The sequence below is a fragment of the Myodes glareolus genome, chromosome 17 (genome assembly GCF_982192425.1).
Source record: "Myodes glareolus chromosome 17, mMyoGla1.1, whole genome shotgun sequence".
NCBI lineage: Eukaryota > Metazoa > Chordata > Mammalia > Rodentia > Cricetidae > Myodes > Myodes glareolus.
Window position 1 is genome coordinate 58,753,680 of NC_142042.1, and position 20,207 is coordinate 58,773,886.

General features: G+C 42.9%; 1 protein-coding gene across 4 annotated transcripts; it reads left to right on the plus strand.

Annotated features, from left to right (window-relative positions):
* The first annotated feature begins 768 nt into the window (after window positions 1-768).
* LOC148119426 (NADPH-dependent 3-keto-steroid reductase HSD3B3-like) lies at window positions 769-19,639 on the plus strand. 4 transcript variants are annotated; one of them, XM_087897707.1, is made up of 6 exons: window positions 789-914; window positions 12,535-12,705; window positions 13,726-13,884; window positions 14,189-14,385; window positions 16,248-16,412; window positions 18,447-19,639. In XM_087897707.1, the coding sequence occupies exons 4-6, from the start codon at window positions 14,241-14,243 to the stop codon at window positions 19,256-19,258; spliced, it is 1,122 nt and encodes a 373-aa protein (XP_087753833.1). In that variant the 5' UTR covers window positions 789-914; window positions 12,535-12,705; window positions 13,726-13,884; window positions 14,189-14,240; the 3' UTR covers window positions 19,259-19,639. The 4 variants fall into 4 exon arrangements, with proteins under 4 accessions (XP_087753832.1, XP_087753833.1, XP_087753834.1 ...); XM_087897708.1 differs by lacking the exon at window positions 13,726-13,884; XM_087897706.1 differs by lacking the exons at window positions 12,535-12,705; window positions 13,726-13,884 and having other exon boundaries at window positions 769-914.
* The last annotated feature ends 568 nt before the right edge of the window (window positions 19,640-20,207 follow it).

Sequence of the window (20,207 nt, forward strand, 5' to 3'; positions counted from 1 at the left end):
GTCACACTGAGCACATGTCAACTAAGATAAAGGAACTCCCAAGTAAACATGGACAGAGAACTCTACAATTAGGAAAAAGCGGCCGAAAAAAAAAAAAAAACAAAAAAAACAGAGCGCCAGCAAATCTTTACATGTTGACCCTTTGTTGAAGTTTTAAAAAGTCATTTGCTCCCATTGTTTTCCTAAGCATTGGGAATGAAAGGCCAAGCTTCCATGGGGTGAGGCTTTAATCATCACATTACACCCCCAGCTCACTTGTCAAGTTCCCAGCTCAGCCGCACAATGGCAATGCCAGACATACTCCTTTCTCTAACTCTTCATTTTTCCCTTTTGTTTTTTTTATAATAACATCTTCAAAAACAGAAACATCATCTTGTTGATTTTGACAACTACATCAATAATGTTCCATATAGTGAAATGCTCTATTATTCTTTCAGTATTGAACGAGTGGTTTTATATATAGCTAGCAAGACTAAAATTACAAATAAAAAGTAGCCAAGCAGAGAGAAGTGGCAAAGAAACATCGTCAAATCAGGGGCTTGCATTATCCAGTAGGAAGGACAAGAGTAGCCCAAGTGAGAGAGAAAGCAAATGTAATCTCAAATAAGTCTCTTAAGACACAGGTATTACTGATTAGAGAGGCCCTGCTGAGACAGCCATGCCAAAGCTTGACAGTTTTGGTGACTTTGCATGAGAAAGGCTCCATAGGCTCACATGTTTGAATCCTTGGTCCCCATTGGTGGAAATGTTGGAAAGGGGGTAGGATTTATGGCCTCTTGGAGGAGGTGTCTCTGAGAGTGGACTTTGAGCAGCAGCTGCTGCTAATGCAGCCTCTACTTCCTCTTTGCAGATCTAGAAGGGAGCTCTCTCTGCTGCACCTGCTGCCATCCAGATCTCCAACCCCTGGAAACAAAGTAAGTTTAATTAAATGTTTTCTTTTGTAAATTGCTTCAGCAGTAAAATCTCCTGACAGCAATACAAAGTAACTTATCCTGTGCCTTGTAGGAAAGTTTCTGGTACATAAGTGAGCTTCTTGTTTGTTGTTCCCCCAGGAGGTATCTTTATACCATGAGACAAGCCATAACCTCTGTTGGCAATGATTGCCCTAGCTGTTCTCAACCCTCTGTTCTAGAGGACTCAACGGCTTGAATACCTTTAATTGTTTTCTGTTCTATTTTCTCCTCATCACGGGGGTGAGAGAGAGGGAGTCTGTCTGGGGAAGGGCTCTTGAAGGACGTTTGAGACAAATGCTTGAGTCTAAAATTGGAGGAGTCATGATCTCAGATTTGGCTCCCAATATGTATAAACAGTGCATATCAATTTACCAACAGGAGAAGGAGCAGGTGTGTCTTCTGCTAACACTTCTCAGCTCCCTACTCACTCACTATACAAAGATTCTCAGTTCACCACCTCCATGTGTGCTCCATAGTTGATGGCACTGCCCTTATAAATGCCACCAGTGAGTGTCATTTAGCTCATTTCTGTGTTGAGCGGGCATGCCATATTTCACCCATATGCCAACAGTATGTGATCAGGTAGGCAACTCAGAGTAAATAAAGAGAAAAATAAGGTACAGCATACACAGATTTTTATCAAATAGCTGGCACAAGGAAGAAAGAGGCAGAATACTTTTAACATAATTATGAATTTAAAGTATTGCTGAACATGAGCAAGTTGCAAAATCATGAGGAGAATCAAGAAACAGAATGTTACTGGGAGTCTACGGCCAAAAATTTTAATCATTATACTATATATAGAAGAAAAGGGGAGAGAGGAGCATATGGAGGGAGGGAAAAAAAGGAGGAAGCTGACACTTTTACTGGCTTTTGGGACCCTGCTCCTCATTCTGGGTCCTTGCCCAGCCTAGTTCCTCCAGGACTAGCCCTTCTGGCAGCACCTCCCACTCCCTGTAGAGGTTTCTCAACCACTTCCTCTTGTCTCAGGCTACCTTCTCTGGGGAATCTCCAGCATACTAGACAGAGTTGCCTACTGGTTCAGGGGACCTCTCCCTGTTGACTATGCTTGTTCTTTAACTTACTGATCATTCCACAGGTCTCTCTAGACTCCAGAAGAACACCAGAGAGCTTCACACCAAAAACTTGTGCTCATATATAAATTGGGTTCAAAATGAGTATTGCCTGAATTTGCAGGAGGCAAGACTGAAAGAAGACAATGGTCATAAAGAAAGATCATTGGGCTCCATGTTAGTATGTTCCAACTGGCTTGGGCATTCCTATCCCTATGGGTCTTACTGTTATGGTAAAACTAAAATGCCACAGGTCCCCGAGTGGTGGCATGGGCAATGGGCAAGAGACCATGGCGGGCCACAAATACAGCCATTCACAGGTAGGGAGCCACGCAGTGGGTGAGAGACAGAGACCTATTAGGCGTGATGTAATGGTAAAAGTAAAAATGCTGCGGATCCCTGGCAGCTGCAGCAGCAGAAATATTGCAGATCCCTGAGCAGTGGCAGTGGGCCCTGTGGTGGCTGGCAGTGAACAGCCAGTCCCAGGCAGGTATGGTGTGGTTTCCCAAGTGGTTGCAGAGGCCACAAAGAGAGACATACAGGTGAGCATGCCATGAGACCATGCCACAGGTCTCTGAAGGGGGCTCGTCCCAGGCAGGGGTCCACATGGTGGCGGGCAAGAGACAGAGATATGGATAGGCATGCCATGCAGAGTGAGGTTGAATATTTATTTAGTGGGTTATGGAGAAGAAAAAGAGAAGGCAGAAGGGGAAAGAACAGAGAGGGAGAGAGAGAGAGAGAAAGAGAGAGAGAGAGAGAGAGCAAGAACAAAAAGAATAAAATGGTAGCCAATGGATAACATATGAAGAGAACCTTAGAACTGACACAGGGCTTGTTTCTGGCCCTCCTGCATGCTAGCCTCCCACGGGTCAGATATCAAAAGCTACATTGATGACTTGTGAAATTCCTCACCATGCAGGATCTGGACTGACGATTGGCAGGGAACACAGCAACCTTTCACCTTTACACGGTATTGGCTTGCTCGGCCTTGTACCTGGCTCCACCATATATTTACAGAGTGAACTCTCCTCCGGGGCTATAAATGAGGTAGAGATCTGAACCACGAGATAGCTCTATCCCAGCTAGTAATTTGTTCAGGACATTATGGAACCTTATATGGATCTGTACCATCCCTTGTTCAGATAACTTGTCCTGTGGTGTGGAGCGTGTTGCGAATAAAATTACAGCATCAAGCTACCTACAATGATCTCACGGTCTCCAGTCCCAGACACTGTGTGTCCATTTTCCTATAAAACTCCTGGATTTGTCCAGTGTCTTCCAGGAGCTGGTGGATTTGAAGCTTTTTTGCAGTCCATATGCTAGACGGACTGTTACCCTGAGCATTGTTACCCTGAGCATTGCTGTATATTGGTAACATAGTCAGCCATCTTTGCATACATGGGGATACATTGCCACCCCCTCTCAATAGTGTCCAAGACAAGCAATTTCTTGCTACTTGGGACAAGCAGGGCACCAGATGTAGGCAGAGTGAGTAAATCCTGCCTGCGTCCCACACAGGCAGGGGTAAATGGAAGCACATTGGAATGTGCTTTGAGTCAGAGGTGCTGACTTTGAAAGCTCAGACGGGCTGCAGTGAACTAAAACCTCTAAGTCACTGGGGACTCTGAAGAGAAAATCACAGAGCCTGGCACTAGACTACCCATCCTGAGTTGGCAGGTTGTGCATCCTCTGCAACCAGAGCAGAGGGAGTGGAAGTATCCAGATTCTCAAGGAACGCTGAAGAGGAGTAATGTGGAGAGTTTTCTAGTTAGTGAGCTGAGTTGGGAATGGAGCTCAGAGAGGCGGGGAGAAAAGCAAATGGTCAGAGGACAAACAGAAGAATAGGCAAGCCTCCCAGGCCTGTCTCCCAGGCCTTTTCTTGCCTGTTAGTGGAAATCAAACAAGGCAACTACACAGACTTTATTTATAACCTCCTGATTTGGAGAGCATATGTGAAAGGAAGCCTCCAGTAGCCCACAGGCAATGCATAGGAAACCCTATAATGATTGTTCACGTTTTCCATTTCCTTAGGAATATATGGAGTTTATGGTTTATACTTCATGCCCAAGAAAGAAAAGAGGCAATTAACTAACTGATCCTAAGGAATCCCCATCCCTGTTTGCTAAAATAACCATTCAGGCTACTCCAAAGTAATGGCTCAGTTGGTAAAAGTGCCTGTTGCCAGACCAGGTAACCTGAATTCTGTCCCTGGGACCCACATGTGTATAAGGGAGTCACTTGTTCGTCCTGGCCTGCTGACTAGCTTAGACTAGAAATAATCACACAGAAACTGTATTAATTAAATCACTGCTTGGCCCATTAGCTCTAGCTTCTTAATGGCTAACTCTTACATATTAATTTAACCCATTTTTATTAATCACCACTAGGTGGTGGCCTACCAGCAAAGTTTCAGCATATCTTACTCTGGCGGCAGCACCATGGTATCACCCTCTCCACCTTCCTTCTCCCAGCATTCAGTCTAGTTTTCCCTACCTACTTAAGTTCTACCTATCAACAGATCAAGGCAGTTTCTTTATTCATTAACCAATAAAAGCAACACATGGACAGAAGAACCTCCCATATCATTTCCCCTTTTCTGTTTAAATAAAAAAGGAAGGTTTTAATTTTAACATAGTAAAATCACATATACCAAAACAGGTATCAAGCAAGAATTACAGTTGCAATATTTATATCTACTTCATCTTTTATCATAACTAAGGAAAACTATAACTATAACTCTAAATTCTTCAACTCCATCAAAGGCTTCAGAAGGATAAACTATTACCTAAGTAAACAAAAAGTACACTGTGAGCAACTTTCAAAACTCTAGAATTGACAGAGACATCTTGCTTGCCTGGACAGTCACCCAAAGTTCTTCCATACCATTGGTGCATTCAGTCTTCAGCCCACAGGCCCATAGTATCCAGCAGACTATTCCACAAAGCAGGAAATTTCAAAGACAGTTCCACCTATATTAGCGATTTGTCAGTCACTTTCTTCTATGTCCTGCAGAATGTCTGGCAGAGTCTTTCATGAAGCAGGAACCCCAAAGGACCATCTCACCTTTAGGCAAGTTCATTAGTCATTCCCTACGGGTCCTGAATGTCCAGTTAAGCAGTCCAAGTAGGAGCAGTTTCTTGCCCAAATAGATAGCAAACTCCACAAGGAGCCTCTTCGATGCCCATCATCCTCGTGAAGTAGTTGGTGCTGATAGGATCAGATGTGTCTTGCTGTCATGAAAAGTTTTAAGTTCTTAAATATTTCAAATGCCATACTCTGAAGGTCTTTGAAATATTTGAAGAATACCTATCTGACTGAACTATGTCTCTAGACATCTAGAAAATCTAACTAATATGACTATAAGCTTGACTATTAAAGATGAGTATCTATTAACTTATATTTCTTAATTATACACTACATTTTTAAATGAGCTACAGAAACACATACCTTAATCAAGATCAGAAGATCATATTCATATAACAAAATTGATCTTAAATTTGTATCAATAAGCCAAAATCCATACCAATGCAAATTATTCATCTCTATAATATATCCCCTTTAAATGTAAACAAACAATTATAAACAATATTTGAGAATATGGGTATTGTTCTGTCCATACTGCTTCCTGCTATTTGGGGGTGCTATTAATCAGGTCTTTCATGGTGTATCCTGTGTGCTAAGTTCATTTCAGTCATCAGTTGGGTGAAGCAATTTCTTGAGGGTGTTCATGGCAACCTTTCAGGAGGATATGGTCTTTCAAACCATATTGGTATGGAAGAAATCCACAGGTTTTTATCTTCTGTTAAAACAAAAGAAGAACCTCTTTTCCAAAGCAACATATTTGGAATCAAGATACCTTTATGTTGGTTTAACTTAGCAGCCTATACAGTGAAATGTCTCTCTATACTTAGCTCCTTCATAGTCAAAAAATTCAAAGATAACACAATAATATACATAATCTGGACTCTCTGTGAATTTTCCATATTTGCATGGCTTATTTTCTTTACTTCTTTTAATCTGTGACTGTCTGTACTCTGTCTCTTTAAAGACTTTTCCCTGTTTTTTTAAAGCATTAACTTTATTTTATGGCTCTCTATACTCTTTTTCTTCTGTCTTCCAAGCCTACATACATTTACCCAACACTATGATTCATCTGGATTTGTCTCTATTGAGTATCTGTAATTATTTTCTGACCAGAAATTCTTCTTAAAATGCTAAGGGGTTAATAATGTAAGCTGCGACATTACTAGGCTACATACAGTACTTCGTGCTTGCCTTTCCGATTCCAACATGGAGGAGCTGCTCACTGCTCTAAGAGTCATACACACTGCCCCAATTTCAGGCACACAGCTGGTCCACCTTGCCATCAAGCAAGCTGCAATAGTGTGTCACAAACCCCATCCAGATCTCCTGCCTGAAAGAGTCAGAGTTCATGCTGGCAGAGCCCAGAAAGTCGGCATTTTAAAACAGTGCAGTTTTTTCCTGCTCCCACTGAATCAGGTAAACTTCTCTTAAAGAAGCCATGCCTCTGCTTGCTTCTAGCAAACAAAGCCCATCCAAGAAAATGTTGCTAGTAAACCATGCTTAACTCTGTTCTTTTGTGTCTAGAAGTAATTTTTTAAAACATTTATTATCTATTCAGTTTGTGTCCATGTACACCTTCATGCATAAGAGGGTACCAGACTTCCTTACAGAGGTAATTTCCTTGTGGTTGCTGAGATTTGAACTCAGGACCTCTGGAAGAAAAGTCAGTGTTCTTAACCTCTGAGCCTTCTCTCCAGCCCCCTAGAATTAATTTTTAAGATTTCTCAGGTTTCTATGTGGATTTTAGTTGGCTACATGGGCACCAATTTATAGGAGGAAGCCCCTTGTTTGTGTTTCACTGCATTAAGTCAAAAGGGAATTAAAAGACACACCCAAAAAGACTTCTCCAAAGTAACAAATATGTCTATGCTCAACTAGTGAAATCCTAGAATTCTAAATTCAACTCACATACATTCTTCCACCAGAGTGTGGCAGAAGCCTTTTCTACCAGCACATTGAGTCTGGGGAGTTCTAGAATGTAGCTTCCCTGTTGTGGTCCAAACCTGTCTGTGCAGCTTCCTGCTATGGTACAAACCTGTCTGTGTATCTTCCTACCGCATCCCAAACCTGTCTGTGCAGCTTCTTGCTGCATCCCAAACCTGTCTCTGTGGCTTCCTGTTGTATTCCAAACTTGTCTCATGGTTGTAACAGAACATCTGACAAGAAGAACCTAAGGAAGGAAGGGTTTGTTTAGGTTCATGGCTCCAGAAGATGCACGCTATCCTGCTAGGCAAGGTGTGGCCACAGAGGAGAAGGTCCACTAGTTCCATTACCCCTGCAGTCAGGAAGGAGAGAGTGAGCAGGGGGTGGCACTGGGCTCTAACATGTCAAGGGTCGTCCCCAATGATCCTCTTACTCCATCAAGGCTTCCTAAATTTCCCACAGCTTTTGCAGACAGTGCAATCAGCTGTGTACCAATGGTTCAAACACAGGCACCTACAGAGTACATTTCATGTTCAAACCTACCCCATACCCCCGTGGACTAAGAGACAGACATTCTGTGGTTCAAAATGTATGAGTTCCTATGTCCAAACTAGCTAGCAATGCTGTTCCAAAGTCAAAATAATCCCTTTACTTTAAACATCTGTTTAAAAAAAAACAAGAAAGAGAAAGAATTCATGCTTCAAAACACAAAACCACAGAGTAAACATTCTCTTTGCCTAGGAGGAATGGAGCATTACCAGTGAGATCAAAGCAAGACCTAATCCAACCGAGGCAAACATGGGGTCCAAGCAGGCTGCATAGCTACACAAGGAAGAATCATACACAGAATTTTTGGAAAGTGGGATGTATGCTAGCTGTACAAAACTTGTTTCATTTACCTGGAGAATAGGGACCACCCAACTGTCCCTATGTGTGCTTAAAAAGAGAGAGAGAGAATCCAAACTAAGAGAAATATGAATGAAAAATTTAGTAACTCAAACAGGAACATCAAAGGCAAGCCTCACTGACAGAATACAAGAGATAGAAGAAACAATGTCAGAATTGAAGACAAAATAACAAAGAAAATGTTAAATCTAAAAATCTCCCAACACAAAATATTTAAGAAATCTGGGACACTATGAAAAGATCAAATCTAAGAATAATAGGAATAGATGAAGGAGAAGAATCCAGGTCAAAGGCATGGAAAATATTTTCAATAAAATAATGAAGAAAATTTCTATAACCTAAAGAATGAGATGCCTATTAAAGTACAAGCTCACAGAACACCAAATAGACTGAACCAGAAGAAAAAGTCCCATTGGCAAATAATAATCAAAATACCAAACATGTAGAACAAAGAAAAGGTATTAAAAGTCGTGAAGGAAAAGAACAAACAACAGAGAAAAGCAGACTGATTAAAAATAACACCTTGAAGTACACCTAATAAAAACTTAGAGAGAAAAATTTGTGTTCAACCTGAAGACCTGAAAAGTAAAGCAGTCAGCCACTGGCTCTTACCTCAACCTCAGTCCAAAAATTATCTTGCCTCTAAGACTCTCAGAAGGAGACTGTGTCTGAGAACTGTCTTCTCCCATTTTAATCCTCTTTAGGGCTGGGATTAAAGGTGTTTACCCCTTGGATTAAAGGCACGCACTGCCCAGTTTCTATGGCAACTACTGTGGCTACTGGGATTAAAGGTGTGTGTTGCCACTGCCTGGTCTGTAAGGCTGACCATTAGGGCTGTTTTACTCTCTGATCTTCAGGTAAATTTTATTTATTAAAATAAAAATGATATGCCATTACATTTCCCTTTTGTCTAAAATAAAAAGAAGGCTATAACTAATAAAAGAAAACCCATATACAATCAGTACAATAACTATATAATATATACATACAATAAGTACATCAACAATGTCTAGTACACCATGGATTTGAAAAATTCAGAGAAAATGCTTCATTTCTATCCCATCTTTTGAGTCCAAAGTCTTGTACCTTATTTACTTTCTGTCATAACTTGCTTTCTGTGCCAGGAAAACAAGGAAAACTATAACTATCTAGTCTTCAACTATCTCAGAGACCCAAAAGAAAGTAATATTAACTGAAAAAGTGGGAAGTACAAGCAAGCAACTTCCAAAAAAAAAAATGTGAGTACTGACAGAAGCAGCTGACTGCCTGGACAGTCACCCAAAGATTTTTGGTAATATTGGGACATCGTTCTTCAGCCTATATATGCTTAATACCTGGCACACTTTTCAGTGAAGCAGGCAATTTGAAGACCTGTTCTGACTGTATTGGCAGTTTGCCAACTACTTTCTTCTATGTCCTGCAGAATGCTGACAATTTCATTGATAAAACAGAAACCTTCTTTTGGCAAGTTCAGCAGTCATTTTTCTGTGGATCTTGCATGTCTAGTTTATATAGCTTACCAGTAGTCAAGCATTCCAGAAAAGAGCAGTTTCTTACTCAAATAGCTAGCCTTGTCTTTTATGACTCTCTTTCTCCCTGAATGCAGGGAGAAATAAGGTAGAGTCAGGCAGATGCCATGTAGCTGCCAAAGAAGAAGGATGCCAGAGCCTTACCGGTAAACCACAGCTTCATGTTGATACACATATTAATAGAAATGGGTTAATTTAAGATGTAAGAGCTATCTAGGAATACACCTGAGTCATTGGCCAATCAGTATTGTAATTAATATAGTTTTGTGTGATTATTCGGGTCTGGGTGGTCAAGAAAAGAAAGTGCAGTCTCTGTTTACAACACCTGACTTCTCAGTGGGACTCTAGAAGCCAGATGAGCCTGGAAAGATGTTCTAGATTCTCTAAAAGACCAGAGATGCCTGCCCATCCATCATATCCAAAGAACTTTCAATTGCCATAAATGAAGAAAACAAGATGTCTCATGATAAAACCATAATAATTAAGCAATATCTACCATAAATTCAGCCCTGCAGAATGTGATAGAAGGAAGACCCCAACCCAAGGAGTTTAATACACCCAAGAAAATATAAGGAATAAATAATTCCAGAACAGCAAAACAAAAGAGGGGAAGGACACACATCACCAACAACAACAACATAACAGAAATTAACAAACTCTGCTTATTAATATCTCACAAGAAAGAGACACAGACTAGCAGAATGGATATGAAAATCTATTGTTCTTTTTCTGCTGATTCGAGAAACACATCTCTGTATCAAAGATAGACATCACTACAGGATAAAAGGATGGAAAGGGATATTCCAAGAAAACGGACCTAAGAGGCAAACTGGTATACTCATTTTAATAGATGACAAAATAGACCTGAAACCACAACTAATCATGAGATAGAAGGAAAGGCATGGCATATTCATCAAAGGAAAATCCACCAAGAGGATTTTGCAGTTCTCAACATCTAAGCACATAGGTACCCAAGTTCAAAATGAACACTACTACAGCTTGAGTCACATATTGGCCATCACACTCTGAAACTTGGAGACTTCAATAACCTACCCTCAGCCACAGACAAATCATCCAGACAAAAATTAAACAGTTAAATGCTCAGTCAACTAACCTTATAAACCAAATAAACCTAAGAGATATTTACAGAACATTTCATTCAAACACAAAAGAATGTACCTTCTTCTCAGCACCTCCTGGAACTTTTTCAAAACTGACCACATACTTGGACAAAAAAACAAGTCTCAACAGATACAAAAAAAATTTAAATAATACGCTGTATCCTTTCTGACCACCACATAGTAAAACTGGCATTCAACAACAACAAAAATTTTGCAAACTTAACCAAAAAGCAGAGAGAATATCCAAATTAACAAAATTATAGCTGAAAAAAGTATAGCAACAGATAGTAGGGAAATCCTGAGAATTATAAAGATTCTTTAAAAACCTGTACTCCAACAAATTAGAAAAAATAAATGAAAAGGATTTTCTCAATACATAAGACAAACAATTTAAACAGACCCATAATCCCTAATGAAATAGAAGCTGCCATCAAAAGTCTCCCAACCAAATAAGAGCCCAGGGCCAGATAGTTTTAACACAGAATACCCAAACCACTTAAAGTCCCACAAATAAACAGAATTACAGAACAATTTCCTTCATGGACACAGATGCAAAAAAATCTGAATAAAATACTTGCCAACTGAATCAAAGATCACATCAAAAAGATCATGAACATGATCAAGTAGGCTTCATCCCAAAGATGCAGAAATAATTCAACATATATAAGTCAATAAAAGTAACCCACCATATACACAAATGAAAGCTAAAAACCACAGGACAATTTCATTAGGTGTAAAAAAGACCTTTGACAGAAAACAACAGCCCTTTATGATAAAAGTCCTGGGGAGATCAGGGACACAAGGGACGTAACTCAACATAAAATAAGGGCAATTCATAGCAAACCCACAGCCAACATCAACTTAAATGGAAGAAGACAATGGTGTCCACTCTCTCCATACCGACTCAATGCAGTACCTAAAGTCTTGACTAGAACAGCAACACAACTGAAGGTGATCAAGGGGTACATCTTGAATAGGAAAGAACTCAAAATATCTTTATTTGCAGATAATAGTCTACTTAAGTGATCAAAAAAATTCACCAGAAAACTCCTAAAGCTATTAAACACTTTCAGAAAAGTAGCAAGGTAGATAAGCCACATAAACCAAGAGCCCTCCGATATTCAATTGAAAAATGAACTGAGGGAGAAATTTGGGAAACAACACCCTTCACAATAACCTCAAATAATACAAAATATCTTGGCGGTAACTCTGACCAAGCAAGTGAAAGACATATTTGATAAAATCCTGCCCTTTGCAATACATTGTAGCTTCCAATTTAGTGTTTTTATGGGATTCCTGAGTGTACAAACTAGTGGGTCTCTGTTTCTTGTACCTTCTCTTGGGCTCTTTTCATTATTTGCTTGTTCAATTCTGATGTGTTGATTTTTGTTTTATCTTACTATATTATATTTCATATCATTATCACTCCATAGAAACCCATTTGCTTTCTAATGAGAGACAGAGAGGGGGTGGATCCAGATGAGATAGGAGGGCGGAGGTGCTCACAGGGGTAAAGGGTGGGGACACCATACTCAGGATATATTATGTGAGAAAAGAACATACTTTCAATAAAGGAAACAAAGGTGTTAAAAATAAGATTATGGAAACTGAAAAGTTCAAACAGACTGTATACAAGCAAAATGTGTCTCCTATATCTGCATATGTGATGGGAAGGGGTGCCTGTCTGCTCTGAGCATACTCTCCTATGAGGTACTGTCAAACCAAGGTACTCATAGAGTCTCAAGGGACATTTTACTTGGAAAAGCGAGGGTGGGTGGAGTGAAGAGAAAAACTCACAGTCATCCTGCAATGGGCTTCTCGTATTACGGTTGCCTCTCTTGTACTTCACTTTTTTATAGGACTGCTATGTATCTAATTGCAAAATATTCACCTATCTAGTTCTATAATCTAAGAATGTACCTAGTTTTGTGTACACAACTTTCAGGTAATATGAAGGAAGTGTTCCAAGTGTGAATGGGTGAAATGAATGTGCTCTCTGTGGAGAGAGCATGTGCTTCTGTGCTTGAGGGCTCCACAAAGTCACCCCATGTGGGACCTACACTGGGGTCTGTGTGCACCTTAACCACCAGAAGGGTCGCGAGCCCCTCCCATGCAGGTATGTCCAACCATTTGAAACCACAACCAGGCTTGCTCACCAACAAAGTTCATGGGTAAGACCCTCACAATGGAATCAAAACATGGAATGAACTTTTCATAATGTTCTAAGTAAATTCTCAACTTTGTCTTGGGCTGCATTCATAGATATCCATGACTACATGGGCCTATGAACTAGATTGGACAAGCCTTAGAGAGTTTCTACCAGAAGGTGATTTGTTAGCATACTGTTGTCAGTCTAAATAAACCAACCAACAAACCATCAGAAGTCATTTATTCTAATAAAAAATGACATGTCTTTTTGGTGAGCGTGTGCATACTCTGTAGTTACCTGTGAGCTTCTCAAAGAAGTGGGGACAAAGAGAAGTTAATAAAAACAATAATAAGGAATATTACAGCTAACACGCTGAGAGAATACTCCTTGGCCATGTTTGATTAGCCTTGGTTGTATACAACATAACCTAGAACCATTGCAAAAAAGGAAATCTCAATTTGCCTGCATTATATTGACCTGTGGGGCATTGTCGTGATTATTAATTGCCACAGGAGGACCCTGCCTCCTAAGCTTCTGGGTAGCCAAACAGTTAGACATTCTTACTGTAAATGGAGGATTCTCTCCTGCCTGCAAGTTCTTAAATAATCATTCAGAGGCTAAATATCAATTACATATGTTTGGCTGATGGCTCAGACTTATTACTAGCTAGCTCTTACATTTAAATTAACCCACTTCTATTAATCTAAGTATTGCCACATGGCCATGGCATTTATTATTCTCCTGGCATGTTGCTCCTTGGGTGGCTGTTTGCATCTCGCAGACTCCACCCTTCTTCTCCGGGAGCTCTGTTTGGATTTCCTACCTGGCTCTATCCTGCCTTGCCATAGGCCAAAGAAGCTTTATTTTTTTATCAACCAATGAGAACAACACATATTTACAGTGTATTGAAAGACATCCCACAGCATCTTGGAGGTTGGTACATCAAGCAAGAATGTAGAAGCCTTGTTCCCGTTTCTCATTCCTCAGCCTGTGCACCTCTTCCTCCAAATCCTTTGTGGCATCCTTCATAAGAAGCCAACCAATGTAAGCTGTGGTCTCTGAAGTCTATGGGAAGCTGCAGGAACTAAACACATACAGAGAGGGGTTGTAGGACCCCAGTGTGTGTGAGGCTTCTCAGAAACACAGGTAAGACAGTACAGGCCTTGGAAGTGGCAGCTAATACAAGAGGTGCGACCGTGGGGTGCAGCCTACCACTGAGATCCGAAGGTGTCTCCGCGTCACAGCTGATCTGAATAAGAGGTTGCACACCTGGTGTCTGCTGCAAAACTGATCTGCTTACCTTCTGAAGATGATCCATGCACTTTGGAATCACAGAAGTGATGTTATGAAGGAAGTGGTCAGGAGACACCTCTTTTCTAATATGCCATCACAGTAGAAACTCCATGACTCTGTACCAATCCATCGCATCTCTCTCTCTACCCCTCCCCAGGATCACCAGACATCACACCTGCTCCCACTGCGATTTGCTTCCTGTGTTGACCATGCCTGGGTGGAGCTGCCTGGTGACAGGAGCAGGAGGGTTTCTGGGCCAGAGGATCGTCCGCATGCTGGCACAGGAGGGAGATCTGCAGGAGATTAGGGCCTTGTTCAGGTCCTTCACTCCAAAACACAGGGAGGAGTTATCCAGCAAGTGACCTGGAGGCTGATGAACTCATACTAGGGATGGGGAGGGTTCTCTTGTCCCCAAATAAAGACAGGTAGATCTGTGAAGAGGCACAACAGAGATCATCCCAGTTGGCGCCGCATACAGTCGAGAAGACAACTGACTTCTCCATGATCCTGCAGCTAAAATAAGACAAGGAAGGGTAGTGATCTTGATCTGGTGGTCTGTCCTTCAAAGGCTGGGGTGTGGTAGCTTCTCTCTGGTTCTTCTCCCACAGCCCCACAGCACAACATCAGATCCACGATGTGGCAGGGAAGAACAATTGCCAAGTCCATGGTGTCTTGGACAAGGTGGGAGATGTGGCTCTACCACAAAACACTCAAGTTATCCCCTCCTGCTATCTCAGGACTCCCCAAAGAATTGATGTGTGAGTCTACTTTATCCTATGTCTGGACTCCTCCGGTCCTGGCACACCAACCCTTTGGATCCAGTCTATCTAAAGTCAGTAACAACGCAGAGCAGAGGAAAAACCGCACAGAAGGAGACTCAGATCCTGATATCTGCCTCCATTCCGAAGGCTTTTCCCCAGTCCTTCCCTACTTCAAGGCCTTCTTGGGGTTGCCTGACAAGGGACGTGGGCCTAGAGTAGACACACTCAGCAGAGGCTGGAATCTATCCCAACAGGGATTCCTCCTGCTCAACATTCCTACTTCTGCTTCTGTCCAAGTATTCTTTGGCATTCCTAGCAAAGTTTAGTGACCGGTTTGTTGCAAGAGAGTTGATTCCAAAGGAGTCTTGCTTTTAGAGCGCATAGAGAAGTGAGGATGGATTGGGAGGAGGCAGAGGAACACCAGAGCCGTCACTGGAAATATGTGTGTCTGTAGACACGTCCTGGGGCTTTCTGCACTTGCCCCAACATTTGCCAGGGACATCAGGATCCCAACTTCATGAGGTAGCTGGGAAAGGAGACAGCGAACTGAGAAAGTCATAAATAAATTATGGCGCTCAAACCAGTGCGGGGCATTGGTACAGGCTGCATGTGGCACACTGTCGATTTTGTGAACTAATGTAGGTGACATGGTGATTGCCGGTATCATCCTATAAATTTGAGAGGAACCTGAAAATAACCCATTGCCCCTAATGTAGTATGGCCCCTTGCAGGAGGCCTCCTTGACAATGTATCTATCTGATAAGAAATACTCACCTAAACCCTCCCTGGAGCCTGTTCTCAGTTCTCTCATTGCCTCTCAAGCGTCCCCTAGTAATTGAGCTGACTCTCTACTGGGACTCAGCACAGACCCAGAAAGCATCAGTCCTATCAGGGCAGGGCTGAATTCTCCATCTTTGTGCCTCCCGCTTCTGGGCCCTCCTCACTGGAGCTCTGGAGGACACAGTCTGAGGAACCTGTTCCTGGTCCGGGTTACGCTTACGTCTTCATGCCTGGACATTCACAACCTGAGACCACTGTTACAGCTTCCCACAGCAGGACTCTGCCTCTGCTTCTCTCTCAGCCCAAATCCACAAGTGACTCCCCTTCTCTGTCAATCAAACCCTACTTCTCCCTTTTTGCATTCGACTACCACCACTTCTCTGGTTGCTTTAATGAGTTTATGAATTTCCGTAACTCTGTTTTCATGTGCAAAGCACAAATGACATCTTACTGATCAGATTCATTTCTACAAAAGGATGGGGGTGGAAACGATGCTCCCGCCTTCCCTACAAATGTTGCCTTCTGACTGCTGTGCATTTATTGTTCCTTCAGCAGAAAGGCCTCCTCCCCAGGATCCCCTGGCTCTGACTGCCCTTGAAGGCCTGGGCCTACTCTGTCAGAAAACTTCCATCCCGTGCAGAACGGTTTCCCAATGACTTGCTTTGTGTTCCTCAGAGCTGCAGACAAAAGCCAAGGTGACTGTGCTAAAGGGAGACATTCTGGATGCCCAGTGCCTGCAGAGAGCCTGCCAGGGCATCTCTGCTGTCATCCATACCGCAGCCGCTGTTGACATCTCAGGTGTCATTCCCAGACAGACCATCGTGGACATCAATCTGAAAGGTACAGTACCTCAGGAAGATATGGAGTGAGTGGGAAAATCTGAATGGCCAAATAGCATGAGGACAGGAAGGGACATGCCAATCGTGGAACACCTGCTCTGCTCTGGGTTGCCTTGGCTTGCCAGCCCAGCGAACAGAACTCGGAACCATTGTTCAGAAGAAGACACCGGACTGAGAGAGGAGGGAACAGTGGCCCCACAGGTAGTCAGTAGGAGAGAAAAGACATAAAGTCACAGCCATGACACTCTGACTGCTAGGGAAGTTCAACTGCTCCTCCATGCCAAAGTGATGGGCCTCCATCTCCAAATGTTTGATGTCCATTCACCCACTGCCTCTCTGAAGCAGACCCTGACCTTTCCCCTACAGAGAGCCATCACAGCTGCTCCACGGGGCTCTGCCAAGAAAAACAACCCAGCACTTGTTTTCTTAAAAGCAACAGTTTTTCAATTTCCACAATGCCATCTCTTCAGATCAGCATCAATCTCTCTTGAAGGCTGGTCCTAGCCAGAGCACAGGCTCTTCCTCAGATCCCCATCCCTAAATGCTTAGTGTCTCCGGAAGTAGCTTCCAATAGACTTTAATGACGCACTTTACCATATAACATGATCACTCTGACTGCCCCACCAACCCTAAGTCAGTCTTCTTAGTACCACTCTACTCCAAGGTGACCTCCAAATTTAGTGAGTCAGACTCCTTTTCCAAATCAACTAATTATTTGAGTATTCTCCATTACCAACTCAGAAGGATTCCTTTGAGTTCTACCTAGGTCCTTCGCTCATGCCCTGCCCTGCAGGCTGATGCTGCGAATACTAGGAGTCTCAATCCTGTATTAGTCTTTACTAAATGAGAAAAAATACCAGTCTTTAGTGTCTAATTGTGAGTGTATACTGCATCCCCAGGTGGACTGGTGCCCATCTGTAATCCTAGCACTCAGGAGGCTAAGTCAGGAAGATCATACCTTCCAGGCCAGTCTGGACTGCACAGTCATGAGACTCTACATGAAAAGTAAAATAAAAATGCATACGGCTTATATGTGTACACCTGAGTAGGCATGCTGTAAGTTCTGCACTACTTCTGAGAAAATGGTGCCTTGAATTTTTGGATTAAAAGCTGGCCCTCCTTTAATGAAATGAAATGCATGAACCTAAGTAGCTGTTTTGCTTTTATTTGGGGGAGGAATCTTTATGACACTTTGTTGTTGTTTCTGGGGATCAAACTTCAACAAAAGGCAAAGGCTTGACCACTGAGCAACGTCCCCAAACTAAACGGGAATTTGTTGATACTAGTTTTTAGAAAACAGAAAGGAATAATTTTCCAGAATAAAAATGCTGGCTTTAGTTTGTACTGCCTTGAAACATAGCAGTCACCTGGAAAAAGGGACCCTCAACTGCAGAGTTGGTTCCATCAGATTGGGCTCTGGGGATATCTGTGGGCTACGTTCTTGATTAATGATTGATATAGGAGGGCCCGGGGCCACTGTGAGCTTTCACCACTTGGCAGGTGGTCCTGGCATTCTATGGGTAAGCTTTCTGGACACATGGGAAGCAATGTAGTAAATAGTATTCCTCCATGGTTTCTGCCTTTGTTCCTGGGGTGACTTTCCTCAGTGAAACTTAGGAAAATCGGAACATCTAAGCCATAGATAAACCCTTTCCTCCCCGAGTTGCTCTGGTTATGATGTTCGTCACAGTAACAGAAAGCAAACGAAGACTCAGTGGCTAAGTGGGGCAGGCCTTGTCTAACATGTGGAAGAACCTTGGTTTGATCTCTAGCACTGAAAAGTAAGTACATGCAGAGAGAGAGAGAGAGAGAGTCCTATGAATTCAGAAACCTAGAAATCCCTGCTTTCCAGAATCTAATTTTAGGGTTATTCTGTGGCTATGGAATGGCGATTTGAATCAAGATCAGGTAAGAAGGCATTTGGATCTGTAGCGGCCCTTCCAGTAGGGTCAAGGAGGAGATAAATGTGACGTCACGGCCACAATGGGCCCTTTGGTGTATTTCCTGTCGGTAATGGCGAGCTTTCTGTGAGCAGGTACTCAGCTCCTGTTGGATGCTTGTGTGGAAGCCAGTGTACCGGTCTTCATCCACTGCAGCTCAGTATCCGTGGCTGGACCAAACTCCTATAAGGAGATCATCCGGAATGCCTGCGAGGAGGAGAATCACGAAAGCACGTGGTCTGATCCATATTCATACAGCAAGAAGATGGCTGAGAAGGCAGTGCTGGCAGCCGATGGACACACCCTGAAAGATGGTGGCACTTTGCATACTTGCGCCTTAAGATTCCCATTCATCTATGGAGAAGGAAGCCAACATCTTTGGGGCATAGTGAATAGAGCACTCAAAAACAATGCCGTTATTCAGAATTTTTCCAGATTCTCTATAACCAACTCAATATATGTGAGCAATGCAGCCTGGGCACACATTCTGGCTGCCAGGGGCCTACGAGACCCCAGGAAGTCACCAAACATCCAAGGGCAGTTCTACTACATCTCAGATGACAGTCCTCACCAAAGCTTGTGTGATTTAGTTTACAACCTGTGCAAGGACTGGGGCCTCCGCCTCTCTTCAGGTTGGAGCCTTCCTCTGCCCCTGCTGTACTGGTTTGCCTTCCTGCTGGAAGCTGTGAGCTTCCTGCTGCGTCCAATCTACAACTACCAGCCTCCTGTAAACCGCTACGTGGTCACAATGTTAAATAGTGTGTTCACCTTCTCCTACAAAAAAGCTCAGCAAGACCTGGGCTATGAGCCGCCTGTCAGCTGGGAGGAAGCCAGGGAGAAAACTTCGGAGTGGATCGGGTCTCTAGTGGAGCAACACAAGGGGACACTGAACACAAAGACTCAGTGATGTGCCGATGGCAGGGACATGACTCTGGGTGCCATCAGATCCTCAAAAAGAGGTCGAAAGCACAACCCAACTCTTACACTTCCTTTTGATATACTGGCCAACGTGCCTTCAGGTCACCAGAAGCCTTGCCAGCCTCTGGTCCAGCCACAACCCTCTGCCCTAAACACTTGCACAGCAAAACAGAGGCTGTGCCTCAGCTGCTACCAAAGGCTCAGTTGCTGGTGCTGAACCGCCTGGAGCCTCGTGTGACTTAGAGTTCTGTCAGTGTTTCCACTTCCCCTCTCAGAGATCCACAGCATTTCTTGTCTGGGAAGAGTTCCATGGCTTCATAAAGCTTGCGGTAAAGAAAAATAAAAAAAACTTAATGCCTAATCTGCAAAAGGTTGGTTTGGTCAATCTCATTTCCGCCTTTCCTTTCCATATCCAGTTAAGGCTTTAGCCAGAACAGAAACAGAATCTCACTCCCGTGTAGACGGGGCCCAAGCACAGACTGTTTGATTGACCTAGAGTGCCTCGGTTCAGCATCACCAGGTCACAGACAGCATGTTGCCTGTGGTCTTAGAAAGTTAAAACCCTCCTCCCACTGAGTGGTGGAGCTCACAGTGGTTGTCTGTGGTACCAGCAGAGCCCTGGGACACAGACTCTTCCTCGAGGGAAGAATCTTGCCTCCCTTGGTCTCCCTCCTTCTTACCCTTCTTATCAACTCTAAAAGGGCCCCTTTAGGACCAGGACAAGCCTTAGGAGGTACCTGGGAGGGTGCGCACACTGTGACAAATGGCCCTGGACATCAAAGATGATCTGAGAGTCTCTTTCTAATGTATTCCCCTAAATGTACTTCCTCCTCAGCCGATAATGAAGATCTACAATCCCTACCTTCTAAATGTAACTGCCTCTCCTTCTCTTGTCTTCCATTTCCCCATATACCATGCCCACATGTAGGTACCAAGGT